The sequence below is a fragment of the Manacus vitellinus genome, unplaced genomic scaffold (genome assembly GCF_001715985.3).
Source record: "Manacus vitellinus isolate BGI_N305 unplaced genomic scaffold, ASM171598v3 scaffold_55_pilon, whole genome shotgun sequence".
Taxonomy (NCBI): domain Eukaryota; kingdom Metazoa; phylum Chordata; class Aves; order Passeriformes; family Pipridae; genus Manacus; species Manacus vitellinus.
This window is the reverse complement of record NW_021940651.1, coordinates 86271-106376: the sequence shown is the minus strand read 5'-3', so window position 1 is coordinate 106376 and position 20106 is coordinate 86271. Positions and strand designations below refer to the sequence as shown.

The 20106-nt window shown below is 37.6% G+C and overlaps 1 protein-coding gene across 6 annotated transcripts in view; it reads left to right on the top strand.

Moving 5' to 3' along the window:
* The window catches only part of NFX1 (nuclear transcription factor, X-box binding 1), a 68476-nt gene that overhangs the window by 26916 nt on the left and 21454 nt on the right, over window positions 1-20106 (top strand). For all 6 annotated transcript variants that reach the window (XR_003916165.1, XM_029963209.1, XM_029963206.1 and 3 more), the window contains exons 11-20: window positions 1296-1326; window positions 2461-2543; window positions 3064-3172; window positions 6387-6506; window positions 7193-7272; window positions 7609-7839; window positions 8116-8189; window positions 10772-10873; window positions 14591-14632; window positions 14996-15094. Coding sequence is in view for 5 of the 6 variants with exons in the window: in XM_029963209.1 (XP_029819069.1) it covers window positions 1296-1326; window positions 2461-2543; window positions 3064-3172; window positions 6387-6506; window positions 7193-7272; window positions 7609-7839; window positions 8116-8189; window positions 10772-10873; window positions 14591-14632; window positions 14996-15094 (971 nt within the window). In the remaining variant the exon portion in view is untranslated. The remainder of the gene's footprint in view (window positions 1-1295; window positions 1327-2460; window positions 2544-3063; window positions 3173-6386; window positions 6507-7192; window positions 7273-7608; window positions 7840-8115; window positions 8190-10771; window positions 10874-14590; window positions 14633-14995; window positions 15095-20106) is intronic.

The following is a 20106-nucleotide window of genomic DNA, read 5'->3' as shown; positions in this document are numbered from 1 at the left end:
GTAATTGGATTATCATCATCATGGCTAGGCTTCACGAATGAAGATTTTGGGAATTAGATTATACTGAGAAGCTGAATATAGGCTATTTACTATGGAGGCAATTTTTGAAGTATTTTGGCAAAGTTTGCACAGAGTTCTACTAGTGTAAGTGGTCTGCAAAATCCTATATTATCCTGGAGTATTTGTATAGCACAAAGAATGGTAGTTTTACCAAGAGTAAAGTAAACTGAGAGAAGTCAGCCTAATTAAAACTTTATAGGAATATCTTACAGATTTCTTGTAGATATTTTTGTAGAGAATTTGAAGTTTTTACTGATTCCCATTCTTTGTACATTTATACAATGACCCTGCAGATTCTCATCTATTGTTATATAATAATTAGTATATTTTTAAAGTATACTACTTTCTGTAATCATAGCTTTGAAATTTTTGCTACAATCACAGGAGTTCTGATGACTTTTTTGAACCATTATATATCATCTGCAATATATCATTCTGAATATATGTCTATAGGTACATAGAAATGACTGCGAGTTTGCTAGAGGTTGGAACAGTTTTCTCCTACAAGTTTGCTGAAGGTAGTTATGGGGTAGAAGGCTTCAGATTGTATTTTGAGTCCTGAAATAAAGTAGTGAGGTTTTGGTTTTAGTTTATGCAGCTTCTCAGACACCAGAAAGATGCTTCTTAAAACGGTAAGAGTGAACTACAGTGATAATATAAATCAGTCATGAAAAATGTGATACTCAGAAATGACAGCTCAGAATATAAAATTGTGATGACTGAAGGTTCAAATGTCAACAATGTTATTTTCATCCATCACATTTTATTTTTATGTTGAGATCTTTAGGTATAACTTCTTAGAGCATAAGATTTGACTTTACTCTTTCTTTCTTTTTTTTTTTTACTCATTGCATTTTTGGGACGGTTGGTCAAAACACAAATTTATGGGCTGTCAAGTATTCTCTAGGAGATCTCTGTTGGTTTCCATCATGCAAGTTTCTGGTTTCTTAGGACAGACCTGATTTTGTCATTTCACAGCATTATCTGCTGAATTAAGTGGAGAATACGAAACTACAATTTTTAGTTAATTGGTATTGACTCTTTATGGAAAAAATATTATGTTAAAATATTTGAGGATTTTTTTCCTACTCTTGTTTCACTTTTGCATACAGATGTGTTATATGCTTGAAAACTGAGTGTGCTGAGTCTTTATTATGTGACCAAGAGTTCTCTAGATAAGTATGGTTCAGGTGTTTCATCTGTTCTAACCTAATGGCTCCCTGTTTGTTTCCTAGGAAGTCCCATGTACTCTTCTCAGAAATAAAGGTACAAGGTTATAATACATATATAATGTGAAATTGTTTTAAAAAATATATGCAGCTCATAGTAATTTGGGATTTGATTGACAAAGTTGGCAAACAGCTGATCAGTACTCCTTCTTTTATCCGTACTTCTGTGTCAAGTTGGTCATTGCTGCTGCTTGGTCATGGTGCTGATCATGCTGCTATTTTGGGGAAGGTGTTTGAAATAAACATCTTCAGTTTTCATCCATCTTTTACATAAGGAAAGACTTCTTCACATTTGGTCTCAAAGATTACAGACAAATCTGTCTATTTCATTTTGAACAGTTTTGTGTGCCAGCATATTCAATAGTTTGCCCCCTCCCATCATCCTATATATCTTTAGGTCAACTTGCACAGCTCAGATTCAAAGTAAGAGTTTTGCTCTGCTCTTGCCCAAGTTTCTGGGGAAATACAAGCTTTGATTCTGCTTCACATGGTTTGCTGCTGATTTTTGCAGCTGGTCTTTGCATCTGAGCTTGGCAGATAGTTCCTGTTTGATGTTTCTTGGTACTCTGGATGTAGCATCTCAGAATTCCCCTCGGTGAAATCTTTACTTGATGGACCCCTGTCATACTGAGGTACTTATTTACAAGATATAAGGAACTAATATGCATATTTCCTAATTTGAACTTTCGTCTATGTCTTTGCTCTTGTGGAATCCAGAAGTGGTTGCTTTTGTTACTTGTGTATGGTAATAAGGATGTTCTTTGTTAGCACTAGTTTCATGAGGATATCAGCATAGTTGTTTTTAGCTGACTGTTACTGCCCTACCAATTTAAGCAGTCTTGGATGTTTGTAGTACTTCATTGTATCAGAATACCCTGTTTAGGTTATGGTGTCAAGATTAATGTGAAATAAACTAGCTTCAAGTATTCTGCTCTCCAAAATCCTTTTGAATAAGGGTTTATTTAAAGGAAGGCAAGTATCCACATGGGGAATTAATGTGGGAGAACAAGTAATTTAAAAGTCTGCTTGCTGGCTTACTCTCTGTTAAGTCTTTTCTAGACCATGCCCTGCAACAGCCTTAGCATAATATTGTGATTGCAACTTTTGTTTTCAGCATAAGCAAAGACATAAAAGTTAAGACTTTTGGGGGGCTTTTTTTTTTTTTTAATAGCTGCTATTACATTCATGTGTGACAAACGATGCAACAAGAAAAGATCATGTGGACGACACAAGTGTAATGAGGTCTGCTGTGTGGTAAGTTTACGTGTGGTTTTATAAAATTGTTTGGTATGGTGTATGTTTGGTTTTGGTCTTTTTTTCTTTCATATCCTTACATTTTTGTGCATCTTCATTCTCTATTTGCAGTATTGGTCATGCTCAAAAAGTTTATATGTGTGCATTTATTTTGCAAAATTTGTTTTATGGGTATCATTATAAATATAAAGCCATATTCCAGCTAAATGGAGTTAAATGAGTGCAAAAGGGCTTTTCGTCAATGCAGTGATTGCAGGGAGAATGTAGAGGGGAAGGATATTACTTAATAGAAGAAGTATAAGCTATGATGTAGCTATGTCTGCAACAAAAGTCTTAACAGAATCTGCTTTAAAAATTGTATATCCATACAGTGATGAAAAAGCTGTATAGATCTGGCCTAAGCTATTTTTTGCACTATAGCGTTTTGTCAGTTACTAGTTATTGACCTTAGAGAGAAAAAATAAATCAGTGGCATTTATAGTTCAATTATGCTTTTTTTTTTTTTTTTGCCTTTTCCTAGGACACAGAACATAAGTGCTCTTTGGTTTGTGGTCGTAAACTCAACTGCGGGCTTCATAGATGTGAAGAACCCTGTCATCGGGGCAGTTGTCAAACATGCTGGCAAACAAGTGAGTTATGTGCAAAAGTACATTATTTCTTATTTGTTATAGAAATATATTAATTTAACTGGTCAGTCAGATAGAGAATGTGATCCATTTCACGTTGGTGAGAAGGAGAGAGACGTGATATATATTCTAAGGATACTGTTTACAACTGGAAGTGCCTTAACTGCAGTAGTACGAGTCTCTCCTATATTTTACGCATGTTGATATAGTTAAAGACCTCCACTTTTTTGGAGACCAACTTTTCATGGAAATATTCTGGAAAAGATAAGATACTAGAGCCTCTAAAGCTCACTGTGCTTGAAACAGCATTGTAGTCTGTCTTAATAGCCTATGAATATGATGCATGTTGACTGTACCTCTCTTTAGAAATATAAATATTTCTGTGTCCAAACATTTCTCTTGACAAAGCAAAATAGTAATCCTAGTGTCTCAGAGGTCCTGTTAGTAACTTCTGGTCTAGTTGAGACAGAATGCAGGTTTTTTTCTGAGCAGTTGCTTTTGTTCAGAGGATTCCATGGGTGTGATGTTTTAAGATCATTAAACTTCTCCACATTGCTGCAATATTTTTGAGGATTTTAGTTCACTCTCAGACCAAAGATTCATATGCCTCTCATAACCTGGAGAGAGCTAAGGATGGCCTCCTGTGTAAATTGCTCCATTGTTGGATGTGATGCAATCTAGAGGTCAATCTTCCCTGCTGATATTTTGCAGCAAGGCCCTGTGGCCCTTTTCTGAATACTGGAAAAGCAGTTACCTACTCCAGGATAATTATGGTAATTTAGCTTAAACCTCTGTGTCCCTGAAGGTTCCTATTCTGAATCTATCCAGAGGTAAATCAGCTAACCAGTATCTTTAAAGATTTCTTACCTGCTTTCCCTGAATGCTGCTAATTGAGATTTCAGAGGCACACATTGTATTTTTCTATATGATTGTGACCCTGTAGTCGATGGTCAGTGCTTCTCAGCACTAAGAAGGCCATTCTTGACTCTGTCTCACCTCTCTAGTCACCACTTTGCTGTTGGGCTACATCAGCCATGGTATCAAATGCTGTGGCATGATCAGCTGCAAGCCGCTTGCCTACTCATTAGACTGGATTTCTTGCCCCTGCTTCCATCTCCACTACTGTTCTTGCTGGGAATGGTTGAGGGCTGACATCAAGATGCAATACTAGAGTACATCTACACTTCTGTGATTCTGTGTGCCTCCCACATACTTTTCCTTTCCAGTGTAATTTCCTCAGTGCTGATAGGTGAGGTCCCTTTCTGTTCTAGGGTCTCTTTATGCACACCTGGTCTACTTCAAGACAGCAATACAACCCTTGGGGAAAATAAATAATGTGAGCATTAGAGACAATGCTTTTTTTTTTTTTAATTTTCAGATATTGTATTTCTGTTCTTTGGATCAGACCACTCTGCACTCTCTCCCCATTATCCTCATTAGTGCTAGTAAAGGGACTTTCATTATAGTTAAGATTTTTCACCTGTCACTTGTCATCAATAGCAAGCAACCAGTGTAGCTGTCTAACGTTCCTATCTTCCAGGGACTTTGGTCTCTGGTCTTTCATCTTCCTGGACTAGGGAAGATCTGTGGCTTTGAAGCCTAGAGTATTTGAAGCCTAGAGTATATCCTAGTTGTTTCAAGACCTCTAGTGAGGGACAACTCTTTCCCATGCTTCCTTTCCCCAGATATGGACATTCTGAATCTTTTCTACTTCTTCCTTCTAACTCATAACATTTTGTTCTCCCTGGAATTCTTATTTGCTGGAATTTATTGTAATTGAGTCTACTTAGGGAGAAGAAAAATTTATTTTGTTAGATTACTTGGGAGGAATCAAGGTGGATGCATGGGAAAATGAAGTTATCTCAGTCTGATGAGATTGGAATGTTTGCTAAAGAGGATGAATTATGAGATAGACCAAACTCCTCTCTCTCAGCAATTGTAAATTCAAAATTAAGGGGCTTTAATCGAGGAAATATGGGAAAAACAGAAGAGATAACAACCCTTTATTAAAAGATATATGTATGTCGACAAAAACAGTAACAGAACACAAAAAAACCTAGACAGTAGTCCTAGGAAAACAAAAAAAAAAGTCCGAAGGAAATACTTCTCAGTCCTTTAACGCAGTCCTAATCGTTGCCTGCAGGGGGCGCTGTTGGATGGCTAGAGGTGTTGGGCCTGCAGTTCTCGGTCGTGGTCGGCAGGGGGCGCTGTGGGATTGCTGGGAGTGCAAGGCCTGCAGTACCCTGTCGTGGCCTGCAGGGGGCGCTGTTGGACTCCGGCGGTCACCTCTCCTCCGGCGGGGGAGAAGGGGTCCAGAGGGAGCGGTCCCGGCCCGCAGGAGAAGCCGAGAAGGGAATAGGGGTCCCTTTCCCTCAGTGGAAGGAAGGGGTAAGGAAAAAGCAGTTCACCCCCCAAGAGTACTCACTGTTCCCAGATGGTAGTGTTCCAAGGCTCTCCCCTCTTCTCCCAGCAAGCACAGACCTCTCCAATGAAAAGAAGAAAAAACAACCCGTGGGTCCCGGCGGGAGTCACAGACACTGGCGCGGTGCAGGGCCGGTGGTCAGGTCTCACCAGGACGACAGAACCAGTAAAAAAACTGGCTCCCAGGCTTTTCTCTAGAAATGCTTGGATATAGTCAAACCTGTCCTCCTGTCTGCCCAGTCATCCCCCCCTCAACTCCAGCAGTCAGTGGGCCATTAACCAGGTCAGCCACTTCTTTTGTAAGGCTAATCGATCCCCTTCCCCCTTCGAACTCTGTTTCTCTTACAGGGAAAGCAGGGAAAGAAAATTCCTCTTTCAGATTTATAACCCATAACAGAAGCGAAGACAAAATAAAATGAACAAACGAAGCTGCTGGTCAACATACTTATCTGCCAGAGATCTGTGCACTTCATGTCTATCCTGTCATAGTTAATATCTTTTAGTATAATCTTGTTCTCTATTCAGTGTGTGAGAGGTCTGAGTGCCATCAACTAGAAACTTGGCTGCAGGCCACGGGAGCACGTAGCAAGCATAATTTCTAATAAAATCATCAAAGTCTGGTTTTCTTGTGCAAGCCACAAAAGCTAATAAATTCACTGATATCAAATATTAGTGCTTAATATAAAAAACCCCCAAAGCTAGAGTAAAACATTTGCGTGGTATGTAAAGATTTCTCATGGATGAGACATGCAAATACATGTAGGCATTAGGATGTATTTGACTTTTTTTTTTTCAGGTTTTGATGAGTTAACTTGTTACTGTGGTGAATCTGTGATTTACCCCCCTGTTCCCTGTGGCACTCAGCCACCAGAGTGTAAAAAAATATGTACCAGGCCGCATGACTGTGATCATCCAGGTAAGTCAGGCCATTTAGTTTTGCTTGGGGGGTATTTTTGTTTTGTACTTGGGTTTCTTTTAATCAAAACATAGAAAAGTGTACATAGGTCTGTTTGAAACTATATTTCCAGAACTCTTCCCTTAAAAGCCAACCAGTTAAAAACTTGCAGTGAATACTACTAGTCGTACTTCTCACTGGTAAAAGCATTGTCATTTTTTTCTGAGTGTTATTAGTAGTCATCATCATCATGGCTGGGCTTCCTGAACGAAGATTAGGGGTATTAGTAGTCACAACACATTAAATGCTACATTCCAGAGATCAAGTGCTCTGTTGAAGTAGTAGGATAATCTAGTGAACAGTTAATTTCTGTGTTCTTTGGAATTACATTGGTTGATGGCAAAATAAATAGCACAGGTCAAACATGTATGTTTTCTGTCAAATTCTGCCTGATAGTATAACCCTACTCAGAAGTTAGAAAATTATCTGCTATTTAATTTAGAAAATATGGAAGAGTATTCACCTAAACACCTGCTGTCATAATTTTTAAAGAACACATTATTCTTCAATGAAGCATCATCCTTCCCATAAATTGTATAATTTTGAAATGCAAACTCTCATTTAATAGTCTTTACTGTCTCCTTTAATGCATTCAACTGAAGTATGCTAATAAAACTGTTACGGCTTTTATATCTCTGCGGCTGCAGTGTACCATTCATGTCATAGTGAGGAGAAGTGTCCACCCTGTACTTATCTCACTCAGAAATGGTGTATGGGCAAGCATGAAGTAAGTTCTGGACAATTAATGTTTTTGAATACTAAACAATTTTCTATGACTGTAGGCTTATATTTTGGTTGCTTCTTTGGAATAGAATATGTTACTGGAGTTTGAGTTTAATGTGATTAAATTGGAGAAGTATGTCTTTTATTCCATATGCATTCAGACCAACTGCTGTATTGGACTATGGTATAAAGCAAAATTCAAGTCTTTGACCTAAATTGTTTTAATGTTAAGATTCTTGTGTGGACAGTGCCAAATAAAAGTGTGAACAGTAAAACCACTTTGAGATTTCCATTGATAATTTTTACTGTTAGTTGTCATCTTTTTCCTCCCCTCGTTCAGCTGCGAAGTAATATTCCTTGTCATCTCACTGACATTTCCTGCGGACTTCGCTGCAATCAAATGTTAAAATGTGGGATGCACAAATGTAAAAGAATCTGTCATAAAGGAGAATGTCTTATAGATGAAGAGTGTAAACAGCCATGTATTATTCCAAGGCTATATTGTAATCATCCCTGTATGGCTCCGTGTCATCCCTCTTCACCCTGCCCAACAACCTCGTGCTGTGCAAAGGTTAGATACACAAAGAAAATTAATTACAAAGTCACAGGTGAATCATATGGTTTGCTTAACAGCCAGTAACAGTTGTGACATGTTTTTATATTGATAGCATGACATTTTTTCTCTAAACTTACAATATTGATTTTTTTAAAAATGAAACTATTAATCACTTTTACTTAGCCATTATTCCACTAGAATGGGACTTTTTAAAGGTACCTCCCCCACACCCCTCCATAGTGAGAAAAAGACAAAGCTTTCAAAAAGCTACTCTCTCGTGTGATACAACAGGTTGATCTTCAATGTGAATGCGGAAGAAGAGAGGAGAGTATGATTTGTTCAGAAGCATCTAATAAGTATCAAAGGTTGGTACTGTAATAAGTCTTTTAATTCTTTTAATTCCTTACTGGACTTAATACTTTGCAGTTTGATTAAATTTCAGGCTTGACTAAATGTATTTAATTCACAAACTTTTTTCACAGTTTTTTGTACTTTGACATACAAGTTTGGGTTTTTTTTTTTACTTTTTTTATTCCCTTGAACTTTCATACCAGCTTTGCTGTACTAGAACACTTCTTTTTTTTTTTTTTTTTTTTTTTTTTACTGTTGAATTAGTCCAGCTATGGGAGTGTATCAAAGCTTGACTCTCTTCCATTTGTGGAGCAATTAGATACAGACCAATTTGTCAGGTCCAGATTCAGGCTCCTGAATGTAGGTGATTGCAGTCTGTGTGTGAGTTGCTGTCTAAGTTTCCAATCATGTATGATGGAACCTAGTCGATAGAGATGATGGATGCTTAAGAGTGATATGATGTAATCCTGAAATAACTAAATTTAGTCTGGAGAGCTTTGGCATCTAAATCTTGGTTCTTAATAGGCAAACTGAGTCCTTATCTTAACTCCATTTATTGCCATAGATTTGTATCCAGATCCTATTTCTAAACTTATTTCTCTTTCATACAAGAGAGGGCAATGAATGGACAAGGAAAAGAAGAAAAGTGGGGCTTTGGAACTTTGGAAATTAATATAGCAAAACAGTAATAATAATAAGCTAAAAAATCTTATTCTGAGGCTGTGATTGAAAAGGAGTAAAAAAAACCTAATCTAGAGAGTTGATATGCAATCAGAATTCTGCTCTGCATACCAGTTGATAGAAGCACAGTCAGAGATTCTTCCTCTCTTTCAGAGAAAGCTTCTTAATGAGTGTTTTATTTGGAACTGCTATCTGAGGGCCTTTTTTTATCCTAGCCCAACTTAGGATATGCTGCTTTGTTTCTTCTAAACACTAGCCATAATCAAATTCTGACAGAAGGCGGCTCAGCACTGTGCTTAATATTATCTAATGAAAACAAGGAGAAAAATGTGCTAATCAGAAACGCTTAAGAACAATTTTAGGCAATACTGAGTTGAATGCAAGATACATGTACAGGAGTTTGGTATTTTTAAGGTCTATCTCATTGTGAATACAAATCAGAAGACTGACTCAAACTTTGAAATACCAGATTAAGTTGACATATGCTTGTCACTAATGATAAACTGGGAGGGTAACATACAAGTCCAGATTTTTGAAGGCTGTTATTTCTCTGCTGCTCAGTATTCATGCAAGGAAAATGTTCCTTTGAAGCCAGTGAGAGTCCTTGCATGCGTAAGCTGAACGCAAATGTATTAATTTCTCTAATCAGAGCCCAGATCAAGAGAAAGGGAAAGAAACATTCTGTTTAAAGCAAGTGTTTCTGTCTGTTAGTTAAAATATGCTTGTATGTGCTTACAAATTACTCTTGACTCATGATACTAACAGAAACAGCATTTAATGCCAGCTAAGTTTGGTAACTTCCAGCAGTTCAGACTGCTAAAAGATTAACATATTATGATCTTATGGAGGGAAATTTGTCTTTTTTCCTGCCACCAGATCAAAACAACTAAAACTATGAACAAAAATAACCTGACAACAAAGTAAAGGTCAGCAAATTAGTGGGGTATCTAAGTTGTCTCAGAAACATTAGAGGGAGGATGAAACAGCTTTGAGGTTTGTGAGTGAATGCTAGTGAAAGAATGCCCAAGGGAACAGGAAACGGAGTGCGCCGCTATATCTGTACATATGGTACAAATGACGATGTCACATCATCTAATGTCCCATTACTTAGACTTTGTCACCACTTGATAAATAAGAAGCTGATGGTGCCTCTCAGTGCGTTTTGGATTCATTTAATATGATTAGCCTACTTCCTACTTCTAGCCTAGAACCTGATAGATGATTAGTTCTCTGTATATGATGCAAAACATATAGAGACAAACATATTCTTTTATCTGAATTTAATCAAAAAGATAGTTCAAAGGATAGAATATTCCGGTTTTAGGATTTTGTTTGAAAATTATACGGGATATTTCACTGAAAAATTACTGTATAATTATGGTTATACAAATTTTAGCAAGTGAGACTGGGAAGACGTTATTGAAAAGAATGATGAAGAACCTTTATAAAGAAAATAGTAACAGTCTCAGTAGGCATTTTGCTCTTTCCATATGGATTGTATCATCCATATTTTCTAAGCAAATTTCTAACTACTCTATAAGATTTTAGTTGCACACAGTTAGCAAGAAACACATAAAAGTGTAGTTAAAGCTATATGGTCAGCTGTAGTTTGTATATTAAGCAAGTGTGGAGAAAGAGTATTCGCCTTGCCTAGTTTAGACTTTCTTAAGAAGCATGTCCACTTGTTAGTCTTCCTCCTAGTTCTTGAGGGAGATGAGAGTAACATCTTAATTTGGATAGATAGATTAGACTCCTAAAACTAGGTGATGTGGAACTAAGAGTCCCATTCTGTAATCTGATGAGAAAACAGCCAGTCTGTCTTACTTCTTCCATCTGGAGGTTAAATCTGCACCTTTATGTACCTTTACAGAGGTTTGTGTTGCCACAAACTAAATCTAATGTTCTTCTTTTTCAGAATAGCTGCTATATCTATAGCCACTAAGTTAACAGATCTACAGCTTGGGGATTCCGTGGAAATCAGTAGGCTTATTACAAAAAAAGAAATGAAGCAAGCCAGGTAAGGAGATACATGTAGAAACATATTTCAAGCCTTTGTTCTTCACCTGAAGCATAGATGACATGCAAAATGCATAATATGGTGATCAAAATGCCAGCCGTAATATGAAGACTTAGTCTTCCTGTATAGCCTGACCCTTACTTTAACAATACTGCTAAAAGAGTATTTTGCACTTTCTTAGCGATTCCTGGTTTTGCTTTCATGTAGAATGAGTTCTCTGTTATTGTCTGATTGGTTGTTATAATTATGTATAGAACAATACAACTGTGGATTCAGAGTTTTCTTTCTACCCAGCCATTTCCTTGGAGTTCTTCTGGATTTTTTTTCCAGATTTCTAGACAGTACAACTTTTTACTGTTATCTTCTGTTTCAGCATCCAGCATTCCTTTTTGGGTTATTCATAGGCCATGTTTTCTCGTAGTCAACATCTTAGTACTTATAATATTTTTTTATTACCCTTTTTAGATATTTTTACGTTTATATTTCAATTTGATTGGTGCTTCAGTGTTCTCATCCTGGCTGCCACTGAAAATCTGATTTTAAGTCACAAAAACACTTGTGACTTAAATTTGGTGATTTTCTGTTTCACCTGATGTTCCTCAGGATTGCAATAACTTGTCTTTTTATTTTTAGTATGATTTAGTTATGAAATTGTCAACTTTCTCCAACGTCCTTCTGTCAGAAACTTGACTTACTGAAGTCCTTGCCATTGAAGTCCTTAATCTTTGGGTTTAGTTTATTTCTGTTACCATGTCTCCTTTTTTATATTGAATTTGATTATTTCTGAGTCAGTCTGTTATGTGTGTTAAAATCTGATGTTCCTTTTTATTGCATCAAGTCAAAATAGTGACATTTCCCAACAGTTGCTTCATGACTTCCTGTATCAAAAGTTAATACCAGCATACTTCAAGAGCTTTTCCTAGTCATTCTGTTCTGTTTGCCAGTCTATGAAATTGAGGCACATTATTACCACATCCTTTTGGATCATTTTCTACATTGAAATAATTATCAATCTGAATGTATGAGCAAGATGATACATGGGAGCACCTGCTCATCCCAGTCTTCAGCTTTGTTTTAGTTGGGACAATGTCATACTTCAGAAGAAAGTGAGAGGAGAAAACCAGCTGAAAGAGGGAGAGCTGTACCAATTCCTGCATACAACTTTAAAGAGTATGGTCATAGTACTGTATAAGCATAGTAATAAGAAAGATACCAGTAAGAAATAGTAATTGAGGTGAGGTTTTTTTAGCATATCCTGTTTGTTTCAATTAATTGAATACTCAAAAATGTGCAATGTAAGCATTAATTTTTGTCTCTAGAATTACTGTAGAATAATGTCTGCTTTACCTAGACTGAGCTTCAACTACTTTCTGTTTGTATCACAATGCCAATCAGATACAAATGTACTCAACAGCATGAAACCAACTTCAGCGTCTCCCAGAAAAGTCACTGTTTAAAGAAAGCAACCATTTGGCAGTGTTAAAACTTGGCAGGGAGAATGGGGGTGCAGGGTGGTAGAAAAAGAGAGGGGTGAGACCTTTTTAGATAGTGAAGCTGAAAGTCTGTATAACAGCTGTACACTTACCTGGAGGGTGAATGTTGGTGTCCCAGCCTTTGCAGTGTTTAATATAAATTGTGTTGTAGTCATTGCCACGCATTGCCACACATCTTTCTGGGTGGACAAACATTGCCCTTTCCTTCGACAGCTGAAATTATCAGAGATGACTTTTCTTTGCGCAAATCTTTCCTAATATGATAGCTAAACTGTGGCAGGTGACTTTTACTCAAAGACAGTCAAAGGAAATATTCTCCCTTCCACTTTCATCTACCAAATACTGGGGCAAGGGGAAAAGAGATGGTGGTACATAAAATATTTAGTCTTAAATTTCTAGTTGTTAGACAGTAGATTAGTAATTTTTGGATCAGAACCACCTTGGGTATATGTGTGTGTGCGTGGAGGGGGGAAGGGGTGGGTTGAAACCTCACAGAGGTGAGGTGGCATCATATCCCTCATGCCAGGCCCCTGGAGCCCACATGGGGAAGCCCCGGGATAACTGTCATTCACAAGCTGCCCGGGAAAACTATAACACATCACACCTCCCAGAACCCCTAACCCAGCCTCAGATTGGCAGGGACAGTGAGATCACTGCCCCTCACTGTGGCCTGGAACCCCAGAGTGGCCAGTGGGTCAGAGACCCCACCTTGAGCAGGTGGTCATAGGGACCAGAACAGATAAAACCAAAGGCATGTGGCTCTGCCATCTGGACATGTGAGAGGTGGTCTTCCACAAGGTTGCAGTGGTAGCTATACAGTCTGTCTCTCCCACCTTCTCTCTTTTCGCCCCCTCTTCTTTTCTTTCTTTGCTCCTTTCTTGATGTTTTGAGTAACTTAAAGCTGGAGGGATTGGATTTTGACTTAAGTGTTGTGGATTAGTATGTGTATTGTAGTGGAATGTTTTGTCTAGCTTGTGTGGTGCCCTTTTGAACTTTTGCAAAGTTCCCTTATTTTCTCCCCTAAATTATCAATAAAAGTACCTCTTTGGAAAAAGTCTGTGACTTATTCTCTTGACGCTATCTCAAGGTATTAAAGAACCCTATATATATATATATTTTAAAGTAAAACTCCTGGCTGAGCCCATGAGCTTGCAGCTCCAAGGACAGTGTTACACTAGTTTATTGTCAAACTCCAGTATTTTCAAAGTAACTTACAAATCTGCTTCACTCATTTACAGTAACAGAATATTTTATGCAAACTGTGCAAGGATTTTCATACTTCATTTTTCTTGTTAGGGTTTGGGGTTTTTCTTGTGACAAATTTGATCAGACCTAGAACAACTTCTCTAAATGGCCTACATTCCTCTTATAGCAGAGGAGAAAATAATTCTTCAAGCAAATGACTTTAAACAGTACCAAGTTGATCTTATAGTGCAAATATGTTAGCTTTCTTCTGTCCCCTTCAAGAAAGCCATCAGAAGAAGTTCTAGATCCTGTGTTTCCAACCTGAATGAAGCAATTTCCCCCATAGCAATTTTTTTTTTTTTTTAATTTAAGGAAGTATTATCAACAGAATTAATTAACTTGTGCAGTCTAAGGGGAAGAAGTTTGTAACTGCCACTGAAATTCTGGGGAACTCCTGATTCTTCTCTGGCATTTTAATCCCTCAAAATAAAATTTAAAAATACCTTTCAAAGATGAAACAAAAAACTGAAATTCATAACTCTACTGACGTTAGGGATTCAGTTGAAATACCGATTTTTATGGTTCATCGTAATTGTCCGTATGCATATTTAACTTTCCTCCTTTTCCTGGCTTATAATTTTTTCTGATTCATAGGAATAAGTGACCTTGTGACATCTTCCTTTGCTGATTTCCAGTCCTTCCTAACATCCCCTCAATGCTCATATCAACTGCATTCTTTTCTTAAATGATTGATTTTATGAATAACATCTAATTCACAGGCTTTTTTTCTCAGTTTCTATATGACTTTGGGAATTGCTGTTCCTTTTCAAGATCTGGAGAAGGGGTTGTGTGATCAAAGATCTTTAATTGTTGCTTGATGGTTTATTTTTAGCTCTACTGTCTGTTCTAATACAATAAACTATGCTCACACACTCTTCTTACTTCTTTAGACTATGATGATATGACACCAACAAAGCTACAGTTTGAAAAGTATGAGTAGAAGCTGTGATTTTAATTCTATTTTTCTTTCATGATTTAGGTTGCAATGTGATGAAGAATGCTTAGCCCTTCAGAGGAACAGGTGGGCAATTAACTTTCTTGCTTTTGTTTTTTCCTCAGTAGTAATCCAGGTTCACAAAGTTAATGTATGCAGGAAAAAATCCTTTCCTGCATGACCTAGAGAACAAATAAATGTGGAGATGATTCCTGTGTTCTAGGGATCTATATTAAATGATCTGATATCTTGCTAGAATATTCTAGTGAAAAGTTTTAAGCGAGTAGTTTCAAATGTACAGACCATAGCTTTTGCAAGCTGTTTATTTATATTAGTAACCTGTACCTTTTCAATAACAACATGTGTGGAAGGTTGAGGGGATTTATATGTTTATTTTTGTTTGCTTATGTTTTTGTTACATTTTGGGGTTTTGTCCTTTTACCCTCAAAGGCGTCTTGCTGAAGCTCTTGAAATAGATGATAATTCTGATCCTTTTAACATCCGTTCTTCTGGACCAAAGTACAGTGATGTTTTAAAAGAAGATGCAAGGTATGTGTTCTAACGATGGCAGGTGTCATAGTTCAACAGTGTTGAGAGCAAGATGGAAAATGCGGAATAGTTTGATTTACTCTTGTAAAAATAACCACCTTGGCAGTAGATGGCAGTTGAGGCAAAGGAGGTGATGTGCACTTCTCAAGACCTCCAGAATGAGAACCTGAAAAGTAAAAAGTGCCTGACAGGTAGAGGACCAGATTTAGAACGGGAACATCATTTTTCACCATTCTCACTATGAATCAGTACCTGTACTTTTCACATCTCTACTGCTTTCACACAGAACCAACCTCTATCTCAGTGTTCTTTACAAACTTTTCAAAACAAAGACAAAAGTGGTGACTAAGTAATAAAATATGCTCTTGTAGCCTGATGGTATTTCTGTCCACCAGTCTCATTAATTTCTTCTGTCTTACTGCTTATATTTTAAAAATAAAGAAATGGAATTAATAAAATACTTGGTGCAGAGCAAAGCCTATGCCAGTGTGACTGCAAAGAGTGATGCTAGACTGAAACATCTTAAAACAAGGCAATATGAAATCAAGCTCATATCAAAAGCATTACACCAATACATACTGTGCAATCTGGAGTGACAGGGAGGGATCAAACACATCTTTAAGAAGATGCTTAAATGATGTGTCATTTAAGTTTTTACTCTTGTGTATGTGTTTGTAGGCATGACATTAGTTTTTACTGGGTCTAAGTTTTTTAGAACATCCTAATCTTTTATTATTGCTTCAGTATCCTAATGCTACATAAATTTCATGGTTTTATAAGGATGTTTTCTGCTTGAAAATCCTTTATTTAGTTTGCTGATGTGTTGAGATAAGTGGGAAATTTTACATAAGTAGCCATACAGAATTTAGGAGTAAGTTACCTCTTCCTTTACTTCAACTGATGAGCCTACTGCAAAATAGGAACTGAATGTTTTCATTGTGGAGCTACTGTTTCAGTAGTATTTGCACTTAAAAGTGCTATTTTATAAGGACTATTCTCTTAAGTGTGTATAGATTATGTTTTGCTTTACCTCTTTCAGAAAAACACAGCACACATTTTCAATACTGCAAGAAAGTGAAAGTTTTGCATTGTGTGTGTAGTCTTTGGAGTACAATTCTATTTTGTCTTTCTGCCAACCACTACTCATAGTGCAGTGCTTATCTTTCATGAACAGGACTGGATGACCAGGGTCATGCACTGTTCTCCAAATGGTCAAACAGATACCTTGAAAAGTAGCCTTAATGATTCCACACTCCTCTTCTTATTCTTTCAGTGATTTTACTTGCATTTCCTTTGTAGCCACTTTATACTGGTAATTCACAGTAAATAATACACCAAGGCTATTCTTACAACTTTAGCACACAGCTAAAGCAAAAGTTTTCTTAGTCCTCAGGTCACTTACTTTGCACATTGCATTACTGGATTTCATTTATCTAGTCTTTAAGATAAATGAGTTTCTCCTTGTATTAACAAAGCTCTCTTTACAAGAGCAGCAGTCTTCAATTTGTAAAGCTATGGCTTTATGAACTTACTTCTTTGACTGTTCTTGATGTTATCTCAGCAGTCTTGCAAAAGATTGGGCTTTCCATCATGGTGGCAGGATCCAGAAAGTGTATCTGTTACAGTATGTTTTTCAGGTGGCTCAGCATTCTGAATAAGTTTTGACAGATTAATTTATTCTTGCTTGAGCATGCCACTCCAGTAATGCAAGAGTTCAGGGCTTGTGGTTTTCTGCAGAATGTAAGCTACACATCCATATATGGGATCTCAGAATGATTGAGAAACACAACAGCTACCTACCTGTGCATTCAGAGTCACTGCCTCAAGAAGGCAGCAGCTCCCAAAATCATCAGTAGAATGCTGTGATATTATCTTCTTTAGGCAATTCATTGATCTGTGTAGCTAATACATTGTCAAGGGCTGAAAGAAATGTACATCTACAAATGAGGAAAACTTGAGAAAGCTGTGAGAAAACTGATTTTGAAGTGTAATCTCTAATTACAGAACTGTAAAGCTCCCAAGATGCAGTACAACTCCAGGTAACAGGAAGAAGATAAGTGGAAACGTGTCAAGATAATATGTCTCCTTTGTAGGACAGTGACAGGAGAAGGGGGCACCAGGAGTAGTGATATCTGAGTCTTGAGATGTAACAAGAACTAATAGTTCTTGCAGTGGAATGTACCATAGAAACTACATATAACTCAGCCACATGATTTAAAAGATCTAACCAAGCAAAGTAAAGAAACAGTGAAGAATGGAACTGAGGCAACCGGCCAAGTTACTCTATAACCAGGTGTATTGTCTTAAAGTTTATAGGCAGTCACTTAGAACTTTGGGGGGCTCCAGACACAGACGACCACTAGAGACCCTCAGTGAAGCCCCTCAGAGACTGGATATGTATATGTGCAAATAAGTGTTGGGAAATGTCAGGAATATGTAACAGGAATGTGAGGAATGAAAAATGAATAATCATGTAGCGTTGACATATAAGCTGTAGCAAAGACATCTCTGTGTGCACTTTGGCGAACCGATTCCCAGGACACCTGGTGTGCTGTGATCATGCAGCACATCATAATAAAGAATGCCTGGCTTCTAAAACTCAAAAATTGGGTCTTAGAGGTTTCTTTTAAGAGCCAGTTTTAGGCAACAATAGCATGGTAATGCTGCTGCATGCTGATCTTGCTGATGTGTTTGCCAGAATCTGACAAGCAGTCAAAAGAAAAGTCTCTACACCATATAGCTTTACATGGAGGAATCCATCTTGTAGTATGGAGATGAGTGTACCAACACAACTGAGCACCGATCAGGGAGTACAGATCCACTGGCTGGACACCTCAGCACTGACCTTTCTAAGAAGCTCCAGAAACAGATAGAGAGCAAGAAAATGCTCAAGTTGGTCCATTGACATGAAGTTGGAGGATAGACTGGCACAAGTATTAATGTCCAGTTGGACAAGGATGATGTTGAGGCTGCTATTTGATGAACTAAAACTACTGGAGAAAGAGAGGAGAACATCTGGAATATCTGGCCACCTGGAGCTACACAGAAGAAAATGTTCTTATTTTGTCACTGGCTGTGCAAGACCCCACAGCAGCTATATGGACTATGAAAATCTAAGATCAAATGGTTAAGTCTAGAAGGACACAGAAGGAGATGGGTCCTTAGTAGTTGCCATCTTAGCCAGTCTTTCCAAGAGTTAACCCTCCACATGCCACTGCAGGCAATGAAGGAGGAGCCAAGCACTCCTGTGTGTGATCTGGTAACAGGAGCAGTGTACAGGTTTAGGGTTAGGAGACAGCTTTCTTAAACAAGAACTGCATCCTAAAGGAAGGGACAGTGACAGCAGCTTCTCAAGCACGACTAGTGAACTGCAAGCATGGGATGTCAGTCACTTAAAGGTAAAGTGACTGGCAAGTGTTGCAAGAATAAGAAGGGTTTTGGCAAAGGCAGCAAAGTCTGAGGAAAGCAAAAACATACAGTAAGAACTACAGTGGAAAACCAAGCAGTCAGGACCATTCTTTTTAAGTAGTTGAGAAGAACTGAAATGGCAGTAGGCCTGCTCCTGCTTACATGCAATGCAGGAAAGTGGGAAGAAGCCTAATGTACACCATCTATAGAGATTTCACAGAAAAACAGACTTTCATATCCCACATTGCAGAATTTCAGTATATGCATTGTCAAATCATGTGTATTGTACTTCGGTATTGACTGTCTTGGAATTTCTTGAAGCTGAGAGACATTCTAAGTATTTCTGGAAGAACTCCCAGCTTGCTGATTTTGTTGGTGACTTCCAGTTGATAACTCTGTTTCTATAGACTCCTAAAGGGCTTATTTTTTTAATTTATCCCTCAGTGTGTGAACTGGTTCCTCAGTAGGCTTTTAAATATTACAAATCAGGTACTTGTGGACTCTCTCATTGGATTGTTGATTTCATTTTTTTCTTACCTTCCATGATCACTCCACCTTGAAATTTAGGTGTTTATGGCTGGCATTCAGTGTAGTATTTGCTTTCTGACCCTCTGGATCCTGAAGGTATCCGTGGTTTTGGTGGGGGTTTTTTGTTTGTTTGGTTTTTGTTTTATTTTTTTTGTTGGGTCAGGTTTTTTTTGTTTGGGTAGGGGGTTTTTTAACGTGAGATTATTGCTGTAATATCCTTTTCAAAGCCTCATATCACATGGGCTGACTCTATTTCACAACCTAGGTGTTTGGAGGCTCCTTTCTGTTCAGCTCTACAAGTCCAGGTCCTTGTTGCAGTTCTTCCAATGTAATACTTCTCTCTACTGAAGATCCAGGAGTTCTCATAACTATATGCTATGTCCATGTACTCTTGCAAAACCTTGAAGGTCTTCCAGTGATGGGCTGAGTCCATCATATCTGATCAAGTGATATTGGTAGCTGAGCTATTCAATGTTGTCATTTTGCATGTTTGTTTGAGACTTCTTGGTCTTTTGATGATACATTCATTTCAGCATCCAAAACTTCAGTAGGGCATCTACCAAAGATGGTTGTGCCTGCTTTGGTAGGCATGTCTTGACTGGTTAAATTCTGACATCATTCACAAAGTGGTATTGTTTTGGTATGGAATAGTGCCTGGTTTTTGAAGAATTATTATTTACTACTAACCAGCCTTGAGATATGAAATCTTCAGGTCTTTTTTCCCCATAGGGACAGTGCCCTAACAAATAACAACCTTAGAGTTAGCTAACCTGCTTATGTAAGAACAGAGCACAAAGCTTACCCTTACATGAAAGACTTGAAGTACTGTGATGAAGCTAGGTACCAAAAAAATAGTTCTAACAAATCCTTAATATCTTACATCAGGAAATTTTGATTGCCTTATGCTGCTTCTTGTGTTCTTATTAGTTTGTTATGCTAAGCAAGTTGAAGACCAAAGTCAGTGAACTTTTCCTTTGTCTTGGAAAAGTCCACTCTGTTTACCCCATGCCCATTTCTGTGTCTCATCCTGTATTCTAATGAAGTGAATTGCCTTAATGACAAGTAATTTAAAAACT